The sequence below is a fragment of the Oncorhynchus nerka genome, linkage group LG5 (genome assembly GCF_034236695.1).
Source record: "Oncorhynchus nerka isolate Pitt River linkage group LG5, Oner_Uvic_2.0, whole genome shotgun sequence".
NCBI classification, from domain to species: Eukaryota; Metazoa; Chordata; class Actinopteri; order Salmoniformes; family Salmonidae; genus Oncorhynchus; species Oncorhynchus nerka.
The window spans coordinates 18,091,518-18,118,099 of NC_088400.1; the positions used below are offsets into that span (position 1 = coordinate 18,091,518).

General features: G+C 46.7%; 1 protein-coding gene across 1 annotated transcript; it reads left to right on the plus strand.

Moving 5' to 3' along the window:
* The first annotated feature begins 295 nt into the window (after positions 1-295).
* On the plus strand, positions 296-26,255 carry LOC115125648 (cysteine-rich and transmembrane domain-containing protein 1-like). Its single transcript, XM_029655178.2, has 3 exons — positions 296-479; positions 18,550-18,879; positions 25,020-26,255. Exons 2-3 carry the CDS (start codon positions 18,570-18,572, stop codon positions 25,121-25,123), a joined length of 414 nt encoding a protein of 137 aa, XP_029511038.1. The 5' UTR covers positions 296-479; positions 18,550-18,569; the 3' UTR covers positions 25,124-26,255.
* Positions 26,256-26,582: the final 327 nt, after the last annotated feature.

Here is a 26,582-nt window from a genome sequence, read left to right on the forward strand (position 1 = left end):
AATTGACATTTTTATACAGTTACAAATATATAAATATGAATCAATCAAAGAAGCTAGATAAGGATAAGTATGGCTCGCTCAATTTTTAAGACACATTCACTGTCTTATTTCTGTGTATTTCGTCACATCTTTCTGTGATGTATAATGAATGACCAAGCAAGTCAGATGATCAGTGGTCACCACTTTCCATGAGTCCCATTCACTAGACTCTCACCGCTCTTCGCCCTGATTGGTCCGTGAAACAACGACAATTCACCACAGTCAACCAGTGAAATGTGCTTTCCCTACGCAAACCCCTCGCACCACCATCGGGATGACGTCACGGTTCCCACACAACCGAGAGATACGCACTGAGTTTTAAGACGAGGTGGTCGTTCAGTGCGGTAAAAAAGGACAAGAAATTAGCAATATAGATCACGCCAAATAGTTTTGAAGAGGAGCTTGACTGTCTGTTGATAAGGGATATCATTTCTCTTAAGGTAGGTGATATTATTTTATTGAGCACCATATGTCTTTGAACATTGCCTAACTCGAAGTTGCGGACTGTTGGACAATTGCAACCCGACCTCGTTGTTCTTGGGCTGTGGCCCTGTGCAGGTGTTGTATTATTCCATCATTGTCTTGTTGTAGCGATCATGCAGTGGTCTGTTTCTCCGGAAGCATTGTATCCAACAATACGTTTTCATAGAAATTTCCACTATTGAATGTGAAAGGGAGAAAGTCGTGTCGGACATATCATTAGCTATGATAGAATTCGTGATACAATGACTTATTTTTTATTTAGGCCACTTTAAAAATGTTAAGCTATCACAGCAAATCAACAATAGGTCTATCTATATACGACGCTGTAGAAAAAAATGGTACCAAGCAGTTAGTTGTTTATAAAGCCGAAGATGCGAGTAAAGTGTTTTGTTCCATTAATATGTCATCAATGCAACAACACTGTAGGCTAACATGAGACCCTCCAACAACGCTGTAGAGACGCCTGATAATAGACTACCACACAGCAAAGCCTTATACATTTAGCCTATAAAGGACGTGGCAGGAAAAATAAACATAATTGAGAGCGTATTTTAGACTATCAACCGCACAATGTTGAAATATCATCCCAGTTCTTTCCATTTCAACAGTCATCTCTTGATGAGTGTGATCTATGTCCCAGCCGGCTGTGGTTCTACTAGACCTAGTTCACTATTATAACCCTGGACATTTACTCATTTAGGAATGGGATCTTATTGTGTTAGAGAAGTATGTTCCATTCTCTCACCATATACTGGAACCATACACTCACAGTGTAATCCTCGAACCATACATTAGGGTTGGGCTGTATCCAGTATGTCGTCATACTGTCCTTCTGTCATACCAAGATATATGCTATTACCGGTTTAGTACACAAGGGGGTGCTAAAAGAGGAAAAAAATCGCATTGGGCGTCTACCAGAATGCTAATAAAATAAGCACAAGTAATAGCGCATTTCAACGGAGGCTGCTAACTACATATGCTAATGAGCACAAACAAAAATAAACAAATTGCAAAGACAGGCAATCTAGCTCATAAAGTTATAAACTCATCAAAAAAAGAAACAGCCCTTTTTCAGGACCCTGTCTTTCAAAGATAATTCGTAAAAATAACTTCACAGATCTTCATTGTAAAGGGATTAAAGACTGTTTCTCATGCTTGTTCAATGAACCATACACAGTTAATGAACATGCACCAGTGGAACGGTTTTTAAGACACTAACAGCTTACAGACGGTAGGCAATTAAGGTCACAGTTATGAAAACTTAGGACACTAAAGAGGCCTTTCTACTGACTCTGAAAAACACCAAAAGAAAGATGCCCGGGGTCCCAGCTCATCTGCATGAACGTGCCTTAGGCATGCTGCAAGGAGGCATGAGGACTGCAGATGTGGCAAGAGCAATACATTGCAATGTTTGTACTTTGAGACGCCTAAGACAGCGCTACAGGGAGACAGCTGATCGTCCTCGCAGTGACAGACCACGTGTAACAACACCTGCACAGGATCGGTACATCCGAACATCACACCTGCGGGACATGTACAGGATGGCAACAACAACTGCCTGAGTTATAACAGAAACGCACAATCCCTCCATCAGTGCTCAGACTGTCCACAATAGGCTGAGAGAGGCTGGACTGAGGGCCTGTAGGCCTACTGTAAGGCAGGTCCTCACCAGAAATAACCGGCAACAATGTTGCCTATGAGCACAATACCACCATTGCTGGACCATACAGGACTGGCAAAAAGTGATCTTCACTCACGAGTTGCGGTTTTGTCTCACCAGGGGTGATGGTCGGATTTGCGTTTATCGTCGAAGGAATGAGCGTTAAACCGAGGCCTGTACTCTGGAGCGGGATCGATTTGGAGGTGTAAGGTCCGTCATGGTCTGGGGCGGTGTGTCACAGCATCATCGGACTGAGGTTGTTGTCATTGCAGGCAATCTCAACGCTGTGCGTTACAGGGAAGATATCCTCCCTCATGTAGTACCTTTCCTGCAGGCTCATCCTGACAGGACCCTCCAGCATGACAATGCCACCAGCCATACTGCTCGTTCTGTGCGTGATTTCCCGCAAGACAGGAATGTCAGTGTTCTGCCGTGGCCAGTGAAGAGCCCGGATGTCAATTCCATTGAGCACGTCTGGGACCTGTTGAATCGGAGGGTGAGGGCTAGGGCCATTCCCCCCAGAAATGTCTGGGAACTTGCATGTGCCTTGGTGGAAGAGTGGGGTAACATCTCACAGCAAGAACTGGCAAATCTAGTGCAGGAGGAGATGCACTGCAGTACTTAATGCAGCTGGTGGCCACACCAGATACTGACTGCTACTTTTGATTTTGACCCCCCTTTGTTCAGGGACACGTTATTCAATTTCTGTTAATCACATGTCTGTGGAACTTGTTCAGTTTATGTCTCTGTTGAGTCTTGTTATGTTCATACAAATATTTCCACATGTTAAATTTGCTGAAAATAAACACAGTTGACAGTGAGAGGACGTTTCTTTTTTTGCTGAGTTTACATGTATAGGTAGGAGCTACTGAATGTCATTTTTGGTGAGTTTACATGTATAGGTAGGAGCTACTGAATGTCATTTTTGGTGAGTTTACATGTATAGGTAGGAGCTACTGAATGTCATTTTTGGTGAGTTTGGACATTTACAAGCGAATGTGAACGAGAGACATTGTGCAAATGAACAACGTTTTGATGCATGCTTGTCTGAAGGAAGAACAGCATGAGGACAGGAGCAGCATGAGGACAGGAGAAGCATGTGTAGGCTATACACTGTCTGTGTGTAGTCGCTAGGGCAACGGGCCTGTGCTCTGCTCGGAGATGAGGGGAGGGGAGAAAAAAATGCAAGGAAATCAAGATGGTGGCAGCTGTACAAATAACTAATCTAAAGAGCTTTGACTTTGCCAACACGGCAGAAAGCTAACACAATATCAAGTCACCATATTGTGTCTCCCTGTGAAGTCACAGGTATATTTGAAGATTAAAGAATGGGGTAACTGCATGTCTCCCTGTGTGTCCCCGGTGCGTGTGCATAGCCCGGTGTGGTACATTGCAGCGCCTCATATTGGCCGGGCTAGAGTGGGCATCGAGCCAGGTGCAATCTCCCTGTCCCTTTCTGTGTGCTCCCCACCGTTGAAATGCCTGAGTTAGAAGACTGGTGAAACTATACTTTAGAATTGGCTTTAGTAAGAAGGAACTCCTTGCTTTTTTAGCACATAATAACCATATTCTTATAATTATTAGGACCTGGAAGAGGTTGTGCCACAGATTGGGTCTTTTCAGGAGGAATCATACAGACTGGATGAGGTATTTCATCCAAGTAAGTGTGGCTACATACATAGGTAGAGATGTGTGTGTGTGGTAGAGGGGGGGTGTCTCTATCGCACTCGTTCACACATGGGTCACTGCACTGCGCACACACACACACACACACGGTATCCCCAAATCAATACCGTTTTATTGGCCATGGTGCACTGTCAGAATGTGAAGAGACCCTGTCATCAGTCCCTGTCATGGTGCCCTTTTGAATACGCTAAAATGTTATCCTCAATCCCCTGCGTATGCCAACACCTTGTATAGTATTTTAGAGAGAACAGCGAGGCCAGCAGCCTACATGTCAGAATGAAAGGTTAACTCTGTGTGATGGTATGGTGTTTTATGTACCATTCCAGTGCAGTAACCTCATAGGCCTATGTGTATTATCTTGTGAATGTATGGATTGCGTGGAGAAGAATATCGCTTCATGGGCTGCCTCCAAACCCCTGTCATGTACTTTGCATAGCCATGGGGCAGGGGGCCCCGTCTGAAACCGCAATAATACGGTCCATTATTCTAACCTAACAGCCTCTATAAGGTCAACCAGCGGCTGCCTAAATTAGCACCATAACTGAGATGATGCCCTGTTGTGGGATAACCTATGTATTCTTTATTCCTCCCATCCTTGAAGACATAGGCGATAGAAAGGAGATATTATGCTAGGCTACCAACCAAGTCACGACAGATCAGTGATTATTTATTTATAGCCTATGTAATAGAGGTCTTCATGGGTCAAAACGTTGGACACGATCTGAAATGGACCTGGGGCTTTCCCACCCGGACCCGATATGCATAAAAATGTTTTTTTAAATATAGAGACCCGTTCCGAACGGACACGAGGACCACTAGACACGTTGTGAATAAACCTGGTCGGATCCAGAACCGATCCCAGTGAGGGAAGCAGCAGAAAATTATTTTTGAAACTACTTTATTAACCAGAGCTGATAAAGCGTGAGAGGAGGGAGAGAGGTGCCACTAGCAGGCGACGGGAGGGATCGTACTCTGAGCGAGTGACATGGGGAGGAGGGAGAGAGGTGCCACTCTAGCAGGCGATGGGAGGGATCGTACTCTGAGCCAGTGACATGGGGAGCAGGGAGGAGGGAGAGAGGTGCCACTCTAGCAGGCGACGGGAGGGATCGTACTCTGAGCGAGTAACATGGGGAGCAGGGAGGAGGGAGAGAGGTGCCACTAGCAGGCGACGGGAGGGATCGTACTCTGAGCCAGTGACATGGGGAGCAGGGAGGAGGGAGAGAGGTGCCACTCTAGCAGGCGACGGGAGGGATCGTACTCTGAGCGAGTGACATGGGGAGCAGGGAGGAGGGAGAGAGGTGCCACTCTAGCAGGTGACGGGAGGGATCGTACTCTGAGCGAGTAACATGGGGAGCAGGGAGGAGGGAGAGAGGTGCCACTCTAGCAGGCGACGGGAGGGATCGTACTCTGAGCGAGTGACATGGGGAGCAGGGAGGAGGGAGAGAGGTGCCACTCTAGCATGCGATGGGAGGGATCGTACTCTGAGCGAGTGACATGGGGAGCAGGGAGGAGGGAGAGAGGTGCCACTCTAGCAGGCGACGGGAGGGATCGTACTCTGAGCCAGTGACATGGGGAGCAGAGAGGAGGGAGAGAGGTGCCATTATAGCAGGCGACGGGAGGGATCGTACTCTGAGCGAGTGACATGGGGAGCAGGGAGGAGGGAGAGAGGTGCCACTCTAGCAGGCGACGGGAGGGATCGTACTCTGAGCGAGTTACATGGGGAGCAGGGAGGAGGGAGAGAGGTGCCACTAGCAGGCGGGGGAGGGATCGTACTCTGAGCGAGTGACATGGGGAGCAGGGAGGAGGGAGAGAGGTGCCACTCTAGCAGGCGACGGGAGGGATCGTACTCTGAGCGAGTGACATGGGGAGCAGGGAGGAGGGAGGGAGATGCCACTCTAGCAGGCGACGGGAGGGATCGTACTCTGAGTGAGTGACATGGGGAGCAGGGAGGAGGGAGAGAGGTGCCACTAGCAGGCGGGGGAGGGATCGTACTCTGAGCGAGTGACATGGGGAGCAGGGAGGAGGGAGAGAGGTGCCACTCTAGCAGGCGACGGGAGGGATCGAGGTGCCACTCTGAGCGAGTGACATGGGGAGCAGGGAGGAGGGAGAGAGGTGCCACTAGCAGGCGGGGAGGGATCGTACTCTGAGCGAGTGACATGGGGAGCAGCGAGGAGGGAGAGAGGTGCCACTAGCAGGCGGGGGAGGGATCGTACTCTGAGCGAGTGACATGGGGAGGAGGGAGAGAGGTGCCACTAGCAGGCGGGGGAGGGATCGTACTCTGAGCGAGTGACATGGGGAGCAGGGAGGAGGGAGAGAGGTGCCACTCTAGCAGGCGACGGAGGGATCGTACTCTGAGCGAGTGACATGGGGAGCAGGGAGGAGGGAGAGAGGTGCCACTCTAGCAGGCGATGGGAGGGATCGTACTCTGAGCGAGTGACATGGGGAGCAGGGAGGAGGGAGGGAGAGAGATGCCACTCTAGCAGGCGATGGGAGGAATCGTACTCTGAGCGAGTGACATGGGGAGCAGGGAGGAGGGAGAGAGGTGCCACTCTAGCAGGCGGGGAGGGATCGTGACTCTGAGCGAGTGACATGGGGAGCAGGGAGGAGGGAGAGAGGTGCCACTCTAGCAGGCGGGGGAGGGATCGTACTCTGAGCGAGTGACATGGGGAGCAGGGAGGAGGGAGAGAGGTGCCACTCTAGCAGGCGATGGGAGGGATCGTACTCTGAGCGAGTGACATGGGGAGCAGGGAGGAGGGAGAGAGGTGCCACTAGCAGGCGGGGGAGGGATCGTGCCACTCTGAGCGAGTGACATGGGGAGCAGGGAGGAGGGAGAGAGGTGCCACTCTAGCAGGCGACGGGAGGGATCGTACTCTGAGCGAGTGACTTGGGGAGCAGGGAGGAGGGAGAGAGGTGCCACTAGCAGGCGGGGGAGGGATCGTACTCTGAGCGAGTGACATGGGGAGCAGCGAGGAGGGAGAGAGGTGCCACTAGCAGGCGGGGGAGGGATCGTACTCTGAGCGAGTGACATGGGGAGGAGGGAGAGAGGTGCCACTAGCAGGCGGGGGAGGGATCGTACTCTGAGCGAGTGACATGGGGAGCAGGAAGGAGGGAGAGAGGTGCCACTCTAGCAGGCGACGGGAGGGATCGTACTCTGAGCGAGTGACATGGGGAGCAGGGAGGAGGGAGAGAGGTGCCACTCTAGCAGGCGATGGGAGGGATCGTACTCTGAGCGAGTGACATGGGGAGCAGGGAGGAGGGAGGGAGAGAGATGCCACTCTAGCAGGCGATGGGAGGAATCGTACTCTGAGCGAGTGACATGGGGAGCAGGGAGGAGGGAGAGAGGTGCCACTCTAGCAGGCGGGGGAGGGATCGTACTCTGAGCGAGTGACATGGGGAGCAGGGAGGAGGGAGAGAGGTGCCACTCTAGCAGGCGGGGGAGGGATCGTACTCTGAGCGAGTGACATGGGGAGCAGGGAGGAGGGAGAGAGGTGCCACTCTAGCAGGCGATGGGAGGGATCGTACTCTGAGCGAGTGACATGGGGAGCAGGGAGGAGGGAGGGAGAGAGATGCCACTCTAGCAGGCGATGGGAGGGATCGTACTCTGAGCCAGTGACATGGGGAGCAGGGAGGAGGGAGGGAGAGAGGTGCCACTAGCAGGCGACGGGAGGGATCGTACTCTGAGCGAGTGACATGGGGAGCAGGGAGGAGGGAGGGAGAGAGATGCCACTCTAGCAGGCGACGGGAGGGATCGTACTCTGAGCCAGTGACATGGGGAGCAGGGAGGAGGGAGAGAGGTGCCACTCTAGCAGGCGACGGGAGGGATCGTACTCTGAGCGAGTGACATGGGGAGCAGGGAGGAGGGAGGGAGAGAGGTGCCACTAGCAGGCGACGGGAGGGATCGAACTCTGAGCCAGTAACATGGGGAGCAGGGAGGAGGGAGGGAGAGAGATGCCACTCTAGCAGGCGACGGGAGGGATCGTACTCTGAGCGAGTGACATGGGGAGCAGGGAGGAGGGAGGGAGAGAGATGCCACTCTAGCAGGCGATGGGAGGGATCGTACTCTGAGCCAGTGACATGGGGAGCAGGGAGGAGGGAGGGAGAGAGGTGCCACTAGCAGGCGACGGGAGGGATCGTACTCTGAGCGAGTGACATGGGGAGCAGGGAGGAGGGAGGGAGAGAGATGCCACTCTAGCAGGCGACGGGAGGGATCGTACTCTGAGCCAGTGACATGGGGAGCAGGGAGGAGGGAGAGAGGTGCCACTCTAGCAGGCGACGGGAGGGATCGTACTCTGAGCGAGTGACATGGGGAGCAGGGAGGAGGGAGGGAGAGAGGTGCCACTAGCAGGCGACGGGAGGGATCGAACTCTGAGCCAGTAACATGGGGAGCAGGGAGGAGGGAGGGAGAGGCACCAAGCCGATTCACGCTATAGTAGACTAATAACTACCATAGCTAAGTTATTTATCATCAAATATGATTATGTAGGACCTGTCTTGACTGCATGAAACCGGAACGAGAAGCTAGTTAAGTTAGCTAACGTTAGCTAGCTAGGCTAATTGAGGCTGAAATGCATGTGCTTTCACATCCTACAGTTACAAATAACAACAACTCCATTCAGAATATTAAGTAGCAGCCTCCCTGTTGGCTCTTGTGCATTGTAGACTATCCTTCTCCTTTAACTTTTAATTCCATCATTTTAAACCCTTCTTCCATTGATTAGATATCTCCTAACTCTTGCCACACAAGGAGCAAGGCTCTATGTCTGTAGCCTATTGCCGCCTCGATGACTTGTGATTGGCCAGCAGCAAGCTACACGTCCTACGCTCCTCTCCAAAGCAAGAGCAGCAGCACTATACATTATTCTCTCTCTCTTTCTCTCTACTGCAGCAGTGACGTTCGGAAATGCACGGGCCATTCCGGACAAGTGAGTTAAAATTACACATACCTGAGACCCGTGACGATCAGATTAAACCCAGATCAGTGACATGGGACATCAGCTTGACATAAGACATACACACACAGCCCCCGGTCCCCAGGATCCCACGTTCATTTGTTTTATTTAGTGTGCTCACATAGCCTGTAGTTGTTAGGAGGCCATAAGGGGGAAATACTACCCCTAGTAAAGCACCATGTGTAAAGTCATTAATAGTTGCCATTATGCACCAATTTCGCCTAGGCTACTCAGCAGAATGTTGTAGCAAATTCACAGGGCAGACTGACAGGGACTCAACCCCAGCTCTCTTCTCGTTCAGTGACCGACAGGGACTCAACCCCAGGTCTCTTCTCATTCAGTGACTGACAGGGACGCAACCCCAGGTCTCTTCTCATTCAGTGGCTGACAGGGACTCAACCCCAGGTCTCTTCTCATTCAGTGGCTGACAGGGACTCAACCCCGGATCTCTTCTCATTCAGTGACTGACAGGGACTCAACCCCAGGTCTATTCTCATTCAGTGACTGACAGGAACTCAACCCCAGGTCTCTTCTCATTCAGTGACTGACAGGGACTCAACCCCAGGTCTCTTCTCATTCAGTGACAGACAGGGACTCAACCCCAGGTCTCTTCTCATTCAGTGACTGACAGGGACTCAACCCCAGGTCTCTTCTCATTCAGTGGCTGACAGGGACTCAACCCCAGGTCTATTCTCATTCAGTGACTGACAGGAACTCAACACCAGGTCTCTTCTCATTCAGTGACTGACAGGGACTCAACCCCAGGTCTCTTCTCATTCAGTGACAGACAGGGACTCAACCCCAGGTCTCTTCTCATTCAGTGACTGACAGGGACTCAACCCCAGGTCTCTTCTCATTCAGTGGCTGACAGGGACTCAACCCCAGGTCTCTTCTCATTCAGTGGCTGACAGGGACTCAACCCCAGGTCTATTCTCATTCAGTGACTGACAGGAACTCAACCCCAGGTCTCTTCTCATTCAGTGACTGACAGGGACTCAACCCCAGGTCTCATCTCATTCTTTCAGTCAATCAATCAAATGTATTTATAAAGCCCTTCTTACATCAGCTGATGTCACAGAAACCCAGCCTAAAACCCCAAGCAATGCAGGCGTAGAAGCACGGTGACTAGGAAAAACTCCCTAGAAAGGCCAGAACCTAGGAAGAAACCTAGGAAGAAACCTTTTATTTGTATTACCTTTATTTAACTAGGCAAGTCAGTTAAGAACAAATTCTTATTTTCAATGACGGCCTAGGAACAGTGGGTTAACTGCCTTGTTCAGGGGCAAAATGACAGATTGGTACCTTGTCAGCTCGGGGATTTGAACTTGCAAACTTTTGGTTCCTAGCTAAACGCTCTAACCATTAGGCTACCCTGCCGCCCTAACCTAGAGAGGAACCAGGCTATGAGGGGTGGCCAGTCCTCTTCTGGCTGTGCCGGGTGGAGATTATAACATAACATGGCCAAGGTGTTCAAATGTTCATAAATGACCAGCAGTCAAATAATAATAATCACAGTGGTTGTAGAGGGTGCAACAGGTCAGCACCTCAGGAGTAAATGTCAGTTGGCTTTTTATAGCCGATCATTCAGAGTATCTCTACCGCTCCTGTTGTCTCTAGAGAGTTGAAAACAGCAGGCCTGGGACAGGTAGCATGTCCTGTGAACAGGTCAGGGTTCCATAGGCGCAAGCAGAACAGTTGAAACTGGAGCAGCAGCACGACCAGGTGGACTGGGGACAACAAGGAGTCATCGAGGGAGAGGGGGAGTGAGCGAGAGAGTGTACATACTTAAATTCACACAGGACACCGGATAAGACAGGTGAAATACTCCAGATATTTTTTTATTTTATTTTTTATTTCACCTTTATTTAACCAGGTAGGCTAGTTGAGAACAAGTTCTCATTTGCAACTGCGACCTGGCCAAGATAAAGCATAGCAGTGTGAACAGACAACAGAGTTACACATGGAGTAAACAATTAACAAGTCAATAACACAGTAGAAAAAATGGGCAGTCTATATACAATGTGTGCAAAAGGCATGAGGAGGTAGGCGAATAATACAATTTTGCAGATTAACACTGGAGTGATAAATGATCAGATGGTCATGTACAGGTAGAGATATTGGTGTGCAAAAGAGCAGAAAAGTAAATAAATAAAAAACAGTATAAAAACAGTATGGGAATGAGGTAGGTGAAAATGGGTGGGCTATTTACCAATAGACTATGTACAGCTGCAGCGATCGGTTAGCTGCTCGGATAGCTGATGTTTGAAGTTGGTGAGGGAGATAAAAGTCTCCAACTTCAGCGATTTTTTCAGTTCGTTCCAGTCACAGGCAGCAGAGTACTGGAACGAAAGGCGGCCAAATGAGGTGTTGGCTTTAGGGATGATCAGTGAGATACACCTGCTGGAGCGCGTGCTACGGATGGGAGTTGCCATCGTGACCAGTGAACTGAGATAAGGCGGAGCTTTACCTAGCATGGACTTGTAGGTGACCTGGAGCTAGTGGGTCTGGCGACGAATATGTAGCGAGGGCCAGCCGACTAGAGCATACAAGTGGTGGGTGGTATAAGGTGCTTTAGTGACAAAACGGATGGCACTGTGATAGACTGCATCCAGTTTGCTGAGTAGAGTGTTGGAAGCCATTTTGTAGATGACATCGCCGAAGTCGAGGATCGGTAGGATAGTCAGTTTTACTAGGGTAAGCTTGGCGGCGTGAGTGAAGGAGGCTTTGTTGCGGAATAGAAAGCCGACTCTTGATTTGATTTTCGATTGGAGATGTTTGATGTGAGTCTGGAAGGAGAGTTTGCAGTCTAGCCAGACACCTAGGTACTTATAGATGTCCACATATTCAAGGTCGGAACCATCCAGGTTGGTGATGCTAGTCGGGCATGCGGGTGCAGGCAGCGATCGGTTGAAAAGCATGCATTTGGTTTTACTCGCGTTTAAGAGCAGTTGGAGGCCACGGAAGGAGTGCTGTATGGCATTGAAGCTCGTTTGGAGGTTAGATAGCACAGTGTCCAATGACGGGCCGAAAGTATATAGAATGGTGTCGTCTGCGTAGAGGTGGATCAGGGAATCGCCCCAGCAAGAGCAACATCATTGATATATACAGAGAAAAGAGTCGGCCCGAGAATTGAACCCTGTGGCACCCCCATAGAGACTGCCAGAGGACCGGACAGCATGCCCTCCGATTTGACACACTGAACTCTGTCTGCAAAGTAATTGGTGAACCAGGCAAGGCAGTCATCCGAAAAACCGAGGCTACTGAGTCTGCCGATAAGAATATGGTGATTGACAGAGTCGAAGGCCTTGGCAAGGTCGATGAAGACGGCTGCACAGTACTGTCTTTTATCGATGGCGGTTATGATATCGTTTAGTACCTTGAGTGTGGCTGAGGTGCACCCGTGACCGGCTCGGAAACCAGATTGCACAGCGGAGAAGGTACGGTGGGATTCGAGATGGTCAGTGACCTGTTTGTTGACTTGGCTTTCGAAGACCTTAGATAGGCAGGGCAGGATGGATATAGGTCTATAACAGTTTGGGTCCAGGGTGTCTCCCCCTTTGAAGAGGGGGATGACTGCGGCAGCTTTCCAATCCTTGAGGATCTCAGACGATATGAAAGAGAGGTTGAACAGGCTGGTAATAGGGGTTGCGACAATGGCGACAGATAGTTTCAGAAATAGAGGGTCAAGATTGTCAAGCCCGGCTGATTTGTACGGGTCCAGGTTTTGCAGCTCTTTCAGAACATCTGCTATCTGGATTTGGGTAAAGGAGAACCTGGAGAGGCTTGGGCGAGGAGCTGCGGGGGGGGCGGAGCTGTTGGCCGAGGTTGGAGCAGCCAGGCGGAAGGCATGGCCAGCCGTTGAGAAGTGCTTATTGAAGTTTTCGATAATCATGGATTTATCGGTGGAGACCGTGTTACCTAGCCTCAGTGCAGTGGGCAGCTGGGAGGAGGTGCTCTTGTTCTCCATGGACTTCACAGTGTCCCAGAACTTTTTGGAGTTGGAGCTACAGGATGCAAACTTCTGCCTGAAGAAGCTGGCCTTAGCTTTCCTGACTGACTGCGTGTATTGGTTCCTGACTTCCCTGAACAGTTGCATATCACGGGGACTATTCGATGCTATTGCAGGATGTTTTTGTGCTGGTCGAGGGCAGTCAGGTCTGGAGTGAACCAAGGGCTATATCTGTTCTTGGTTCTGCATTTTTTGAACGGAGCATGCTTATCTAAAATGGTGAGGAAGTTACTTTTAAAGAATGACCAGGCATCCTCAACTGACGGGATGAGGTCAATGTCCTTCCAGGATACCCGGGCCAGGTCGATTAGAAAGGCCTGCTCACAGAAGTGTTTTAGGGAGCGTTTGACAGTGATGAGGGGTGGTCGTTTGACTGCGGCTCCGTGGCGGCTACAGGCAATGAGGCAGTGATCGCTGAGATCCTGGTTGAAGACAGCGGAGGTGTATTTGGAGGGCCAGTTGGTCAGGATTACGTCTATGAGGGTGCCCTTGTTTACAGAGTTAGGGTTGTACCTGGTGGGTTCCTTGATGATTTGAGTGAGATTGAGGGCATCTAGCTTAGATTGTAGGACTGCCGGGGTGTTAAGCATATCCCAGTTTAGGTCACCTAACAGAACAAACTCTGAAGCTAGATGGGGGGCGATCAATTCACAAATGGTGTCCAGGGCACAGCTGGGAGCTGAGGGTGGTCGGTAGCAGGCGGCAACAGTGAGAGACTTATTTCTGGAGAGAGTAATTTTCAAAATTAGTATACGAATATTCAAATGTGTTGAAAAACTTCCAAGAAATAGATTCAACGATATTGAAAAAGGGTCTTCAGTTGTACAGTCAGGAGTCTCTCCCACAGTTGGGTCGTTGTTTTTCAGATATCAGTTTTATACTGAGATCACTCTCTATAAAACTGTATGGTATTCGGTATTTGGGATATTTGGAAATGTTTTCAATACCGTTGAAACAATTTTTTTGTCTGTTCAGCTGTTCGATCCCTTGGGTGAATAAAGTTGGTTTGAGTTTTACTAAAATCGTCCGTGACTTTTACTGGGTTCAACCTAAAACTGTGCAACTGAAGACCTAGCTGTTTGTACCACTACCAAGTCATTCAATTATATTTATGTAAAGGGTGGGTTAAATGGAGAGATAAGAGAGGCAAACTCTAGCTTTTCACTGGGGCAAATGAGTCAATGTGGTGCAGGGTTTGCCAGGTGACCGGTGAGCCAGGAACAGGTGAGGTCCGTTTTGCCTGATGACTATAATATGGATCAGGGAGAAGGAGGTTAGAGGGGTCATGTGGTGTTGTTTTAGATGCCAGTTTCTGTTAGTTTACACTACCGTTCAAAAGTTTGGGGTCACGTAGAAATGTCCTTGTTTTTGAAAGAAAATAACATTTTCTGTCCATTAAAATAACATCAAATTGATCAGAAATACAGTGTAGACATTGTTACTGTTGTAAATGACTATTGTAGCTGGAAACGGCAGATTTTTTATGGAATATCTGCATAGGCGTGCAGAGGACCATTATCAGAAACCATCACTCCTGTGTTCCAATGGCACGTTGCGTTAGCTAATCCAAGTTTATCATTTTAAAAGGCTAATTGATCATTATAAAACCCTTTTGCAATTATGTTAGCAAAGCTGAAAACTGTTTTACTGATTAAAGAAGCAATAAAACTGGCCTTCTTTAGACTAGTTGAGTATCTGGAGCATCAGCATCTGTGGGTTCGATTACAGGCACAAAATGGCCAAAGACCTTTCTTCTGAAACACGTCAGTCTATTTTTGTTTTGAGAAATGAAGGCTATTCCATGCGAGAAATTGCCAAGAAATTGAAGATCTCCTACAAGGCTGTGTACTACCCCTTCACAGAACAGCGCAAACTGGCTCTAACCAGAATAGAAAGAGGAGTGGGAGGCCCCAGTGCACAACTGAGCAAGAGGACAAGTACATTAGTGTGTCTAGTTTGAGTAACAGACGCCTCACAAGTCCTCAACTGGCAGCTTCATTAAATAGTACCCGCAAAAAACCAGCCTCAACGTCAACAGTGAAGAGGCGACTCTGGGATGCTGGACTTCTAGGCAGAGTTGCAAAGAAAAAGCCATATCTCAGACTGGCCAATGAAAATAACAGATTGGTTTAAGAACACACACTGGATAGAGGAATTTTGCCTAGAAGGCCAGCATTCCAGAGTTGCCTCTTCACTGTTGACATTTCTAAGTGACCCCAAACTTTTGAACGGTAATGTATATGTGAGTGTGTTGTGTTAGCTAATGAGCTCACATGGGGAATAGTCAGGTAGATAATACAATACATCTACCGACAGTTCAGCTGTAGTTTTAGTGATGTTACCTGTCTCCTGAGTTAGCTAGGCTCTCAGATCAGCTGTAGTTTTAGTGATGTTACCTGTCTCCTGAGTTAGCTAGGCTCTCAGATCAGCTGTAGTTTTAGTGATGTTACCTGTCTCCTGAGTTAGCTAGGCTCTCAGATCAGCTGTAGTTTTTGGTGATGTTACCTGTCTCCTGAGTTAGCTAGGCTCTCAGATCAGCTGTAGTTTTAGTGATGTTACCTGTCTCCTGAGTTAGCTAGGCTCTCAGATCAGCTGTAGTTTTAGTGATGTTACCTGTCTCCTGAGTTAGCTAGGCTCCCAGATCAGCTGTAGTTTTAGTGATTTTTGAATTCAGTAGAATACCTTTGTCTGACAATCCTACTGTGTGTGTGTGTGTGTGTGTGTGTGTGTGTGTGTGTGGTCAACCTCTATTACACACACAACTCGACTAACTACTACCATCTGTTAACAGTGTGTACAGGTGATGTTTTTATTTAACTTTATTTAAGTCAGTTAATGACGGCCTAGCAACAGTGGGTTAACTGCCTTGTTCAGGGGCAGAATGACAGATTTAGATCTAGCAACCTTTCGGTTACTGGCCCAACGCTCTAACCACTAGGCTACCTGTCGGGTTTAATAACCCTTCAGGTCACATCAAGGCACACACACAGAATGTGTGGTGATCATTCATATTTTCAGCAGGCAAAGATTAGGACTACTCAAAACACACAGATTACAGGAATATTAGGACTACTCACAATATACAGACTAGAGGAATAGTAGAACTACTCACAACACACAGATTACAGGAATAGTAGGACTACTCAAAACACACAGATTACAGGAATAGTAGGACTACTCACAACATACAGATTAGAGGAAGATTAGGACTACTCACAACATACAGATTACAGGAATAGTAGGACTACTCACAACATACAGATTAGAGGAATAGTAGGACTACTCACAACATACAGATTAGAGGAAGATTAGGACTACTCACAACATACAGATTACAGGAATAGTAGGACTACTCACAACACACAGATTACAGGAATAGTAGGACTACTCACAACATACAGATTACAGGAATAGTAGGACTACTCACAACATACAGATTACAGGAATAGTAGGACTACTCACAACATACAGATTACAGGAATAGTAGGACTACTCACAACATACAGATTACAGGAATAGTAGGACTACTCACAACATACAGATTACAGGAATAGTAGGACTACTCACAACATACAGATTAGAGGAAGATTAGGACTACTCAAAACACACAGATTACAGGAATAGTAGGACTACTCAAAACACACAGATTACAGGAATATTAGGACTACTCAAAACACACAGATTACAGGAATAGTAGGACTACTCACAACATACAGATTAGAGGAAGTCAAATTATGCCAGGTTAAAAATGTAAAGAAAATATTCCTCTTGATCTGACCGGTCTCAATTTGGAACTTGTGGTTTTCTATCATGTTCTTAGTAGACCGCTAGGGCCCTGTGTTTTGGATAATCATCTGACCCACTCCAGCCTCCCTAGAACCTCATTTATCACCTGATTTACTTAACAAAAGGCCTGTCTCTAATAGGAGGTCCATGCGTCCTCTGTCGCTAGCTAGTTAGGTAGTAACTACACACAATAATACCGAAGACTGTCAGCATGTAAAGAAGCTAGTTAGCTGTAAAACATCTACAATCTCACCATGTTCAACCTGCAGATTGATGTGCCTCACAGAGTGGAGTTTGACCTTGGCAACTGCGCCATGCAATGCACCCTGGACTGAAGAGGCAGACGGACAGGAGAAATGTTAGACCCTCTGTTAAATGAAAACTTTCTTGAGATAAGAATATCGTAAAAAAAAAAAGATGAATGGCTCATTCTCGAGAAGACAACCAGCCAGTATTGAAATCTGACATGAATGATAGACTTTTTACATCTGAAAGTCATATTCCTATTGACTTCCAGTGTAGTGAGAGAGACTGTATCACGGTGCTACGTCATACCGGACGGATTTCTACCTGCTTGAACGCCAATAACTCAGATACACATGAAAACCTAGAAATGACCCAGAGATGATCTGGTCAGGTGATGTTCTCCAGGTTGTGAGTGGGAGAGGGAGGGAGTGGGGGGGGGGGGAAGGGACTGACTGACGCTCGGCTTTAGGTATTTACAGCAAACACTGTGTGTGTGAAAATAGCCCAGCGCGGGATGGAGGGACAGTACTGGCCCACTTCCTTTCTGTCCTGCAGTTTGTTGTGCTGTGGCATTCCCAGCTGATGGGGGAGAGGCAGTGTTTCACTACTCAACAGACCCAGCGTAGGGCTTTATGGTCTTCTAGGCCGACAATCTAAACCAGCAGAATGTTTTACATGTACGCCTACCTTGTTACATAGACTTTTTATTTCTTGAGTCCGCTCGCTCACACACAGCTAGTAGTCACAGCCAGTAGCTACTTCATTGTTTTACAGTGTGTATTATTTACTGTGTTTTAGTGTCTCCTTACTCTCTGTGTGTCTGTGTGTCTGTGTGTGTGTGTGTGTGTGTGTGTGTGTGTGTGTGTGTGTGTGTGTTAGCTGGGTAGAGAGCAGAGAGGCTAGGCCACTCCATTTCAGGTTCAGGGGTGTGAGTCACGATGCACTCAGGCTTTGTATGGTCCTAAAGCCCACCGTTGCCTTGTCACATTCCAATAATACAACTTGGAGGGACAATGGCCCCTGGCCACGCGGATGACTGACACAGGGAAACCGGTGATACACCAGTGATACTAAGGTTATTAACCTGGACATGGACTAAACCTCTACTACTGGAGAGCTTTGCTCCAGACCTTCTGGCACAAAAGCCTGCAATGTAGCCTGTAGCTGTTCAGGAGTAGGGTTGACCACCCCTGACCTAGTTCATAGCTCTCTGTGGGGGGAACCTTTTATGTTCTAGAAACGTGTGTTGTCGTGGCAACAGTTAAATCACCAAGGGCCTCTTTTCAGAATGTCTTTAACTATGGACTCCTGGCCAACCGCTGGCTAATTGGACTCCTAAGGCCTCCGTGCCATGACAACCACTGGCTAATGGGACTTCTAGGGACTCCGTGCCATGACAACCACTGGCTAATGGGACTTCTAGGGACTCCTGGCCATGACAACCACTGGCTAATGGGACTTCTAGGGACTCCTGGCCATGACAACCACTGACTACTGGGACTCTTATCTCCGTCCTGTGTTGACTTTGCAGGGCTGTGAAACTGCAACAATACTTTTGTTTGTCCCTCTCCTCCTCCAATCTCTCTCCTTTTTTTCCATTTGCTTTCATAAATGGTCCTTCCTCATTCTCTCTCAGTTCAGTTACATTCAAATGAGCTCTCCCTCTTCTCCTTTCCCCTCTCTTTCTCCAGGTGTCTCTGTTGTCTAGCAGATGAATTTTGAGCAGCCTCCTCCGTACCAGGGCCCAGGCCCCACGGCCCCCAGTTACCCTGCGCAGGGCTATCCTCAGCAGGGATACCCTCCCCAGGGCTACCCCGTCAACATGGAGCAGCCTGGTGGATTCCCTCCTCAAAACCCGGCCTACCCCAACTACCCTGGTGGCCCAGGGGGCCCTCCTGGACCCTACCCTGGCCAGGGACAAGCAGGCCCCTACCAGGGGGCGTACCCAGGACAGCCTCAGTTTGGATGGCAGGGAGGACCACCCCCAGGACCCATGTATGGAGAGGCACCCAAAAACACAGGTGAGAAAGAGGGGGAAGGAGGGGAGGAATTGAAGAGAGGGGAGAAGAGGGGTGAGGAAGGGAGGGGAGGAAGATAAGCACGAGGAGGTGAGGGGAGGAAGAGGAGAGAGAGAAAGGGAGGGGTGGAGAGGGTAGGATAGGATATTGTTTGCCTTGACTACTTGGTATGTAAAGAGACTGGATGTGCTCTGGTTGTTTATACCAGTGGTTCTCAAACCTCTCCTTGGGGACCCCAAGCCGTTCCAGGTATTTGATCTTTTCTATAGCTAGCACACCTGATTCAACTAATCATCAAGCCATTGACTAGGTGAATCAGATGAGCTACTTCAGGCCCTTGACTTGGTGAATCAGATGAGCTACTTCAGGCCCTTGACTAGGTGAATCAGATGAGCTACTTCCGGCCCTTGACTAGGTGAATCAGATGAGCTACTTCCGGCCCTTGACTAGGTGAATCAGATGAGCTACTTCAGGCCCTTGACTAGGTGAATCAGATGAGCTACTTCCGGCCCTTGACTAGGTGAATCAGATGAGCTACTTCAGGCCCTTGACTAGGTGAATCAGATGAGGTACTTCAGGCCCTTGACTAGGTGAATCAGATGAGCTACTTCCGGCCCTTGACTAGGTGAATCAGATGAGATACTTCAGGCCCTTGACTAGGTGAATCAGATGAGCTACTTCAGGCCCTTGACTTGGTGAATCAGATGAGCTACTTCAGGCCTTTGACTAGGTGAATCAGATGAGCTACTTCCGGCCCTTGACTAGGTGAATCAGATGAGCTACTTCCGGCCCTTGACTAGGTGAATCAGATGAGCTACTTCAGGCCCTTGACTAGGTGAATCAGATGAGGTACTTCAGGCCCTTGACTAGGTGAATCAGATGAGCTACTTCAGGCCCTTGACTAGGTGAATCAGATGAGGTACTTCAGGCCCTTGACTAGGTGAATCAGATGAGCTACTTCAGGCCCTTGACTTGGTGAATCAGATGAGCTACTTCAGGCCCTTGACTTGGTGAATCAGATGAGCTACTTCAGGCCCTTGACTTGGTGAATCAGATGAGCTACTTCCGGCCCTTGACTAGGTGAATCAGATGAGCTACTTCAGGCCCTTGACTAGGTGAATCAGATGAGGTACTTCAGGCCCTTGACTAGGTGAATCAGATGAGCTACTTCAGGCCCTTGACTAGGTGAATCAGATGAGGTACTTCAGGCCCTTGACTAGGTGAATCAGATGAGCTACTTCAGGCCCTTGACTTGGTGAATCAGATGAGCTACTTCAGGCCCTTGACTAGGTGAATCAGATGAGGTATTTCAGGCCCTTGACTTGGTGAATCAGATGAGCTACTTCAGGCCCTTGACTTGGTGAATCAGATGAGGTATTTCAGGCCCTTGTCTTGGTGAATCCAGTACATTCACTGGGAACCAGCGGTTCAGACAGTTCTGACTAGGGCTGCAAAGCTACCAGTAATTTACCAGAATCTTCAGTAATTTAGGTAATTAACAGAACATCTATGGCAATCTATCATCGATTTGGTCATTTATACTTGAATACGTTTTCAAAAAATGTATTCATATAGTGCCTTCGGAAAGTATTCAGACCCCTTGACTTTTTCCACATTTTGTTACTTTACAGCCTTATTCTAAAAAATATTAAATTTTTTCCCCCTCAATCTACACACAATGACAAAGCAAAAACAGGTTTTTATACATTTGTATACACCAGTTTGACGCCAAAGCATTGATGCCAAGGACATACTGACGTAGTCAAATCAATAGGTGTGTAAAAAGATAAAGGATATTTCATGCTGAAACCCTCATACTTAACCTCTTGCCTCTACTTGGGACGCTTGTACTAGAGCTCTGGAAATGCAAATGCGCTACGCTAAATGCTAATAGTATTAGTTAAAACTCAAAAGTTCATTAAAATACACATGCAGGGTATCAAATTAAAGCTACACTCGTTGTGAATCCAGGCAACAAGTCAGATTTTTAAAATGCTTTTCGGCGACAGCATGAGAAGCTATTATCTGATAGCATGCACCAATACACTACAACAGAAAAGCACAGCAGGGGACGTAAACAAAATAATTAGCATTTCGGCGTTACACAAACCGCACAATAAAATAGAAAACAGTCATTACCTTTCACCATCTTCTTTGTTGGCACTCCTAGATGTCCCATAAACACTATTGGGTCTTTATTTCGATTAAATCGGGCCATATAAAGCCAAGATATCGTTATATGTAGACTGTGTGATAAACGAAAAAAACAGCGATTTCACAACGTAACGTCATTTTTTAAAATTCAAAAAGTAGACAATAAACTTTCACAAAACACTTCGAAATACGTTTGTAATGCTACTTTAGGTATTAGTAAACGTTAATAAGCGATAAAAATCATCCGTAGGCGATGTAAATATCATTAGCTGTCGTCTTGGAAAAAATTTCAGGAGAGAGCTCTTCCGGAATGATCTGGGCGGAGACCGGAGGTAAGCGGTGCCCTTCTTTCGGTTCAACCAAGAATCAAAGATGATTCAATTCACAAGACTCTAGACAACATGGGGATGCTGTGGGAGTTGAATGCTCGGTCTTATCTAATTCGGCTCACTGTTAACAATTGCTGGAAGTGGCGCAAGGATATTTATTTCCATTTTCTGTGATCAGGTTTTCCTGCGCTTTCCGATGTAACGCACGTTATGTAATAGCCACAGTCGTGATTTAACCAGTTTTAAAAACGTCCGAGGGTTTCCTATCCACACATTCTAACCATATGAACGTACTATATTCCTGGCATGAGTAGCAGGGCGCTGAAATGTTGCGCGATTTTTAACAAAATGTTCAAAAAAGTAGAGGGTCGACTGAAGAGGTTAACACATATGGTATTCACTAAGTTGATAGTTAATATTTGCGACTCATTTCAGGAAACCAGGCGTTTAAATATAAACTCTTTTTAAAAATTATTTTATTTTATTTTGGGCAGAAATGACTTCTGGAACATGTGACCTTTCATGTGCCTTAATAACAAACTTGTATGTCATCTGTAAATATGAATACAATTGTTAAATTATGAGCCTAGTTGGTCTAGCCACTGAAAAAGACCTTCCAGCTAGCCATTATTGGCTGAGATAATGGTTGGGCTGGACATTCCAAGATATGAGTTCGGATTGGTCTGCCATGTGTAGGTAATCCTTTCTAACGCAGCTTTTTTTGTAAGATATCATGTAGTAGAACTGCAAACATGTTGGTCTCCACTTTCTGGAGGATTGGGTTTTGTAATCAGTTGAATGCCCGGTGGAATTAGAGAAGGATAGCTAAGGAGATGGAGAAAATTCAGGCTTTTGATTGCAAATATGCAGACGGAGTCGAAAAGAGAACGCATAGAAGGCTGTTGTGTAAACCACCTGTCTCCTGATTACATCTTCAAACTAAGGCATCCGTGACAGAGAGGGAGAATTGTCCATCCATGTATATGGGTAAGATAGTCTCGCTAGCTACATTTTCAGATATTACATGTTTCTAATTTTGTCAAAGTCGTTTTCATTTCAATTAAAGCGTACTGCTAGATATTTAGCTAAAGTTACCTGGCTGGCTCGCTAGCTAGTAATATTATTTGTGTCTCAGAGCCATTTGCATTGCTAGTTATAGCTAGCTAGCTAACATTGAACCTGGTTAGTTAGCTACCTGCAGATTCATGCAGGGTAGTAATGTTATGAGATGGGATTATGGTTCATAGCTAGCTACATGTCTAAACAAAAGACTCCACTATGCAAGTACCAATTTCAATAGAATGTTAACGATGTCGCTGCGACAACTGTCGATAGATGTAGCTGGTAAATTCGCTCTGGCTATGTCCAATTCCAGAGCGCAGAATAACTGACGAATTTACAAACGCTTAACACCAGCTGAATATGGCTGGTGTCAGTAAAAAAGCATGATTAAATTGTTGCCAGCAGCACAGTTGCAGTCACCAATGCTCTGGATAACATAGCCTAATCAGCTCTGCTAAGGCGAGTAAAATGGGCAGAGTGAGCTGTCCCTTCATTTGTGTCTGGAAGTAGCTAGCCAACGTTAGCTTGGGTGCTTAACTGTTGTTGTTAGGTTAGAACGCTCAGATCAACCCTACTCCTTGGCCAGAGCGTCCAGTGTGCATTCTGAATGCTCCGAGAGCAAAACGCTCTGAGTTACGAACGCCTGGAGCGCACTCTGAGCAAACGTTGGCGCTCCAGATTGGATTTACGAACACACCCATAGTATAAACCAGCCTTTAGTCTTGAAATCGTTGGTTGTTTAGTACATGGCCTCACATGTAAATCCTTAAAGAGATGGGTGGGGATAAGGCTTAAGAAGGTGTGAACAATGCTGAAGGGGTGTAGACAAAGAGCTCTCCAGTAGTAGTACCAAAACATTCAAGGTCCATTTTCTCAAAAGTGAGGTTACAAGTTTATCAACTTTCAAAACAGAATTACTTTCCCAATGTTCCTCAACTGTAGTGTCTGATATACAATTTTCTAGCTATTTATTTCACGTGAAAAACACAATTTCAAATGTTGCTACATAAGCCCAAATTGAGCCACGTTGGTTAAATGTAGGGAAATGTTTTACAGCTTTTGTTATTCAATTTATTTTAAAATCCTCGTATTTAATGATTTCATATATTTTACGTGTGATAAACCCTCACAGAGGGCCAGAGATAATTACAGATAAGTACCCAAAAGGGTCACTAGATAGATGTCTTGTGATTACATAACATCTTTGAAAGATACCAAAATTATGGTAGTTTGCTGGTAAAATCTGAATGTTTCCAGTAATACACCCTCCCTTTGCAACCCTAATTCTAACACAATCGTCTTTCATTCAGTAAGTTTCTATTACCTCTGCTATTAGGATTGGCAAGTATTAGGCTATTCAAAGGTCAATTTCCCTACATCAAGGTAATTTCTTTTGATAGAACACTATCAGCGTCGAAAGTAAAAGATTAACGAGGCTGTTTTATATTGTCCTTTTTATATCAGTATCTTGGTGTGTGTTCTTAAAGTGGAAGGTTTTTTATGTTGAAGCTAATCACATGATAGCCAGATCACTTTCTGCTTGAATCAACTATTTTGTCCTGGTCATACCATGATTAAAGGGGCATTGTTTTAAAGGAGTTAAAGCAGGAAGTGAACTTTCCAGACTGCCCTTTGTTTATCTGTATAAGACCCTCTCAGCGGCGAATAGTGGACTGCCCCTTTAAGAAACCAGGCAATGGGAGGTTAATGCTGCATTCAAACCAAGTGGGAGGTGGAAATGTACTAGTTGTGAAGTCGTAAATACTAGTTGGATGCATTTATGTGCTTTGAACTTGAGAAACACTGATTGGCTAATGGCCAACAATTTGCCTAAGCCATAAACTAAAGTACAGCTATCACGCTTGTAAACAAATTATAGTGTTAAAAAAACATTAATAGATTGCTTTTTATAAATACATTTTTGTTGCACTAAACTGCCGAGAACTGCTGTTTATCAAGGTAATTTCCTTAATAGATGACGTCAGAGGTCAGCATGTTGGAGAAGTGGGAGTTCAGGATGATAGATGAGTTTCACACTAGTAATTACCAGTTGGAGGGCCATTCAAATAGATATTTTCTAGTTGTACTTGGTAAATACTACCTTCCCACTTGGTTATGAATGCAGCATAACTTACTGCCTGGCAACTGTTGCTAGAGAGCAGTCCCTTTCTACTGCGGCAGTACCTTGTCACTCAGGTAACACATAGCTTACCTCACTCATTCAAGATGGCAGCCTTCAGAAGTTTTGTGTGTGTGTGTGTACACATTAATGACTAACAGCAAATGTACCAAAGATAACAAGAAGAGTAGGTTGTTAGGCCGACGTGTCTGTCACGTGTGTATTCCAAGGGTGGCAGGTAGCCTAGCGGTTAGAGTTGGGCCAGTAACTTAAAGGTCGTTGGTCTGAATTCCCAAGCCAACAAGGTGAAAAATCTGTCTGTACCCTTGAGCAGGTCTATTAACCATACTATATGGCTGACCCTGTAAAATAACACATTTTACTGCACTTTTCCGGTGTTTGTGACAATAAAACATGTTTTACCTGTTGTAAAGGTTTAACTTTAAGTGAATGTCTACCTCTCTTTCTCCTCTCTCTAGTGTACGTGGTGGAGGAGAGGAGAAGAGATGATTCAGGCGACACGTGTCTGACTGCCTGTTGGACGGCTCTCTGCTGCTGCTGCTTGTGGGACATGCTCACATAACGTCTGACCCCTGACATTTACCTTTGACCCTTACCTGCTCTGACCCTTACCATTGGCCTCCTAACCCTTAACGCAAAGTCCCTTTCATCTTAACCTAACCTTTGACCCCTGAGTCTAAACCACTGACCCAGTCTCACCTAACACACTATCCCTCCATCTGCCCTTACCACCTTAATCCTTCTCTCTCTCCTTAACCTTTGCACTCCTGCTGTCCAGCCCCAACCCCCGTCCAGCTCCTGCTGTCCAGCCCCAACCCCCTGTCCAGCCCCAACCCCCTCCTGACCAATGGTAGCATTATATGATAACCTCTATCTTTTTGTGCTCCCACACCTGACCTAAGCCCCTCCCAGGGCTGTGCTCTGCCCTGTAGCCGGTGTAGGTTCTCTAAATCTCAGGCGCTGTACTGTAGATAATGCTTCTTGTGGAACACAAACTCCTGCTCAAAGACGACACACAGAATATGCACTCAGATCTCAGGCGTTCTGCTGTAGATGACACACATGCACGAACGAACACACACACATGCCTACACGCTCTCTCTCCTGGGCACTTTAACCTCTTACCTCTGCAAGGTACTTCTCCTGCCTCCCTCCATCCCTCCTCTCGAACAAACCTCTAGTCAAACCACCCCTTATTCCCTACACCATAAATCCTAAAACACCATATCAAATGACCCTCTATCTACGCCATATCAGTCATGGCTACCTAGACCAATGGAAGCCAGTAAGCTACAGTGTCCCCCACCCCCTGTCAACCCCCCACTGTACGATGCTGAACTTTGAACCAACCTCTCTGTTATGTTTGCACAACAGCTGCTGTTGTGCAAACAGCTACTGCCTGTTTTTCTTAGGATGAATCCCATGACAACAAATTGAATGCATTTTGAAAGACCATGACAATGAAAATGTCATGTTTAATTTCATGTAATATTGTTCCTATGCTTGCAACATTTTTTCCTGTTTGAATTTTTTAATCCTGAATGAATATGATTTGATTGCTATTTTCTTTTTAATACCCTCATTCCTTGAAGGAGAGAACATGAAACATTTTTTAAATGGTGAATGTTTATGTAGATGACTTTGCCTTACATGAGAATCTTGCGTTAAGAATAAATTATTCCCAAAACAGTCAACATTGTCTGGTCTCTTTCATTGTCTGGTGGTCTTAGTCAGTAGAGGTAGTATCTGGTGTGTGTTTTACAGTAGAGGTAGTATCTCGTATGTGTTTTACAGTGGAGGTAGTATCTGGTGTGTGTTTTACTGTATGTGTAGTATCTGGTGTGTGTTTTACAGTAGAGGTAGTATCTGGTGTGTGTTTTACTGTATGTGTAGTATCTGGTGTGTGTTTTACAGTAGAGGTAGTATCTGGTGTGTGTTTTACTGTATGTGTAGTATCTGGTGTGTGTTTTACTGGAGAGGTAGTATCTGGTGTGTGTTTTACAGTAGAGGTAGTATCTGGT

Coding starts and splice junctions, on each gene's coding strand:
- LOC115125648 (XM_029655178.2), top strand. CDS start 18,570: ATGAATTTTGAGCAGCCTCCTCCGTACCAGGGCCCAGGCCCCACGGCC. Junction 18,880..25,019: donor AGAGGCACCCAAAAACACAG/GTGAGAAAGAGG, acceptor TCCTCTCTCTAG/TGTACGTGGTGGAGGAGAGG.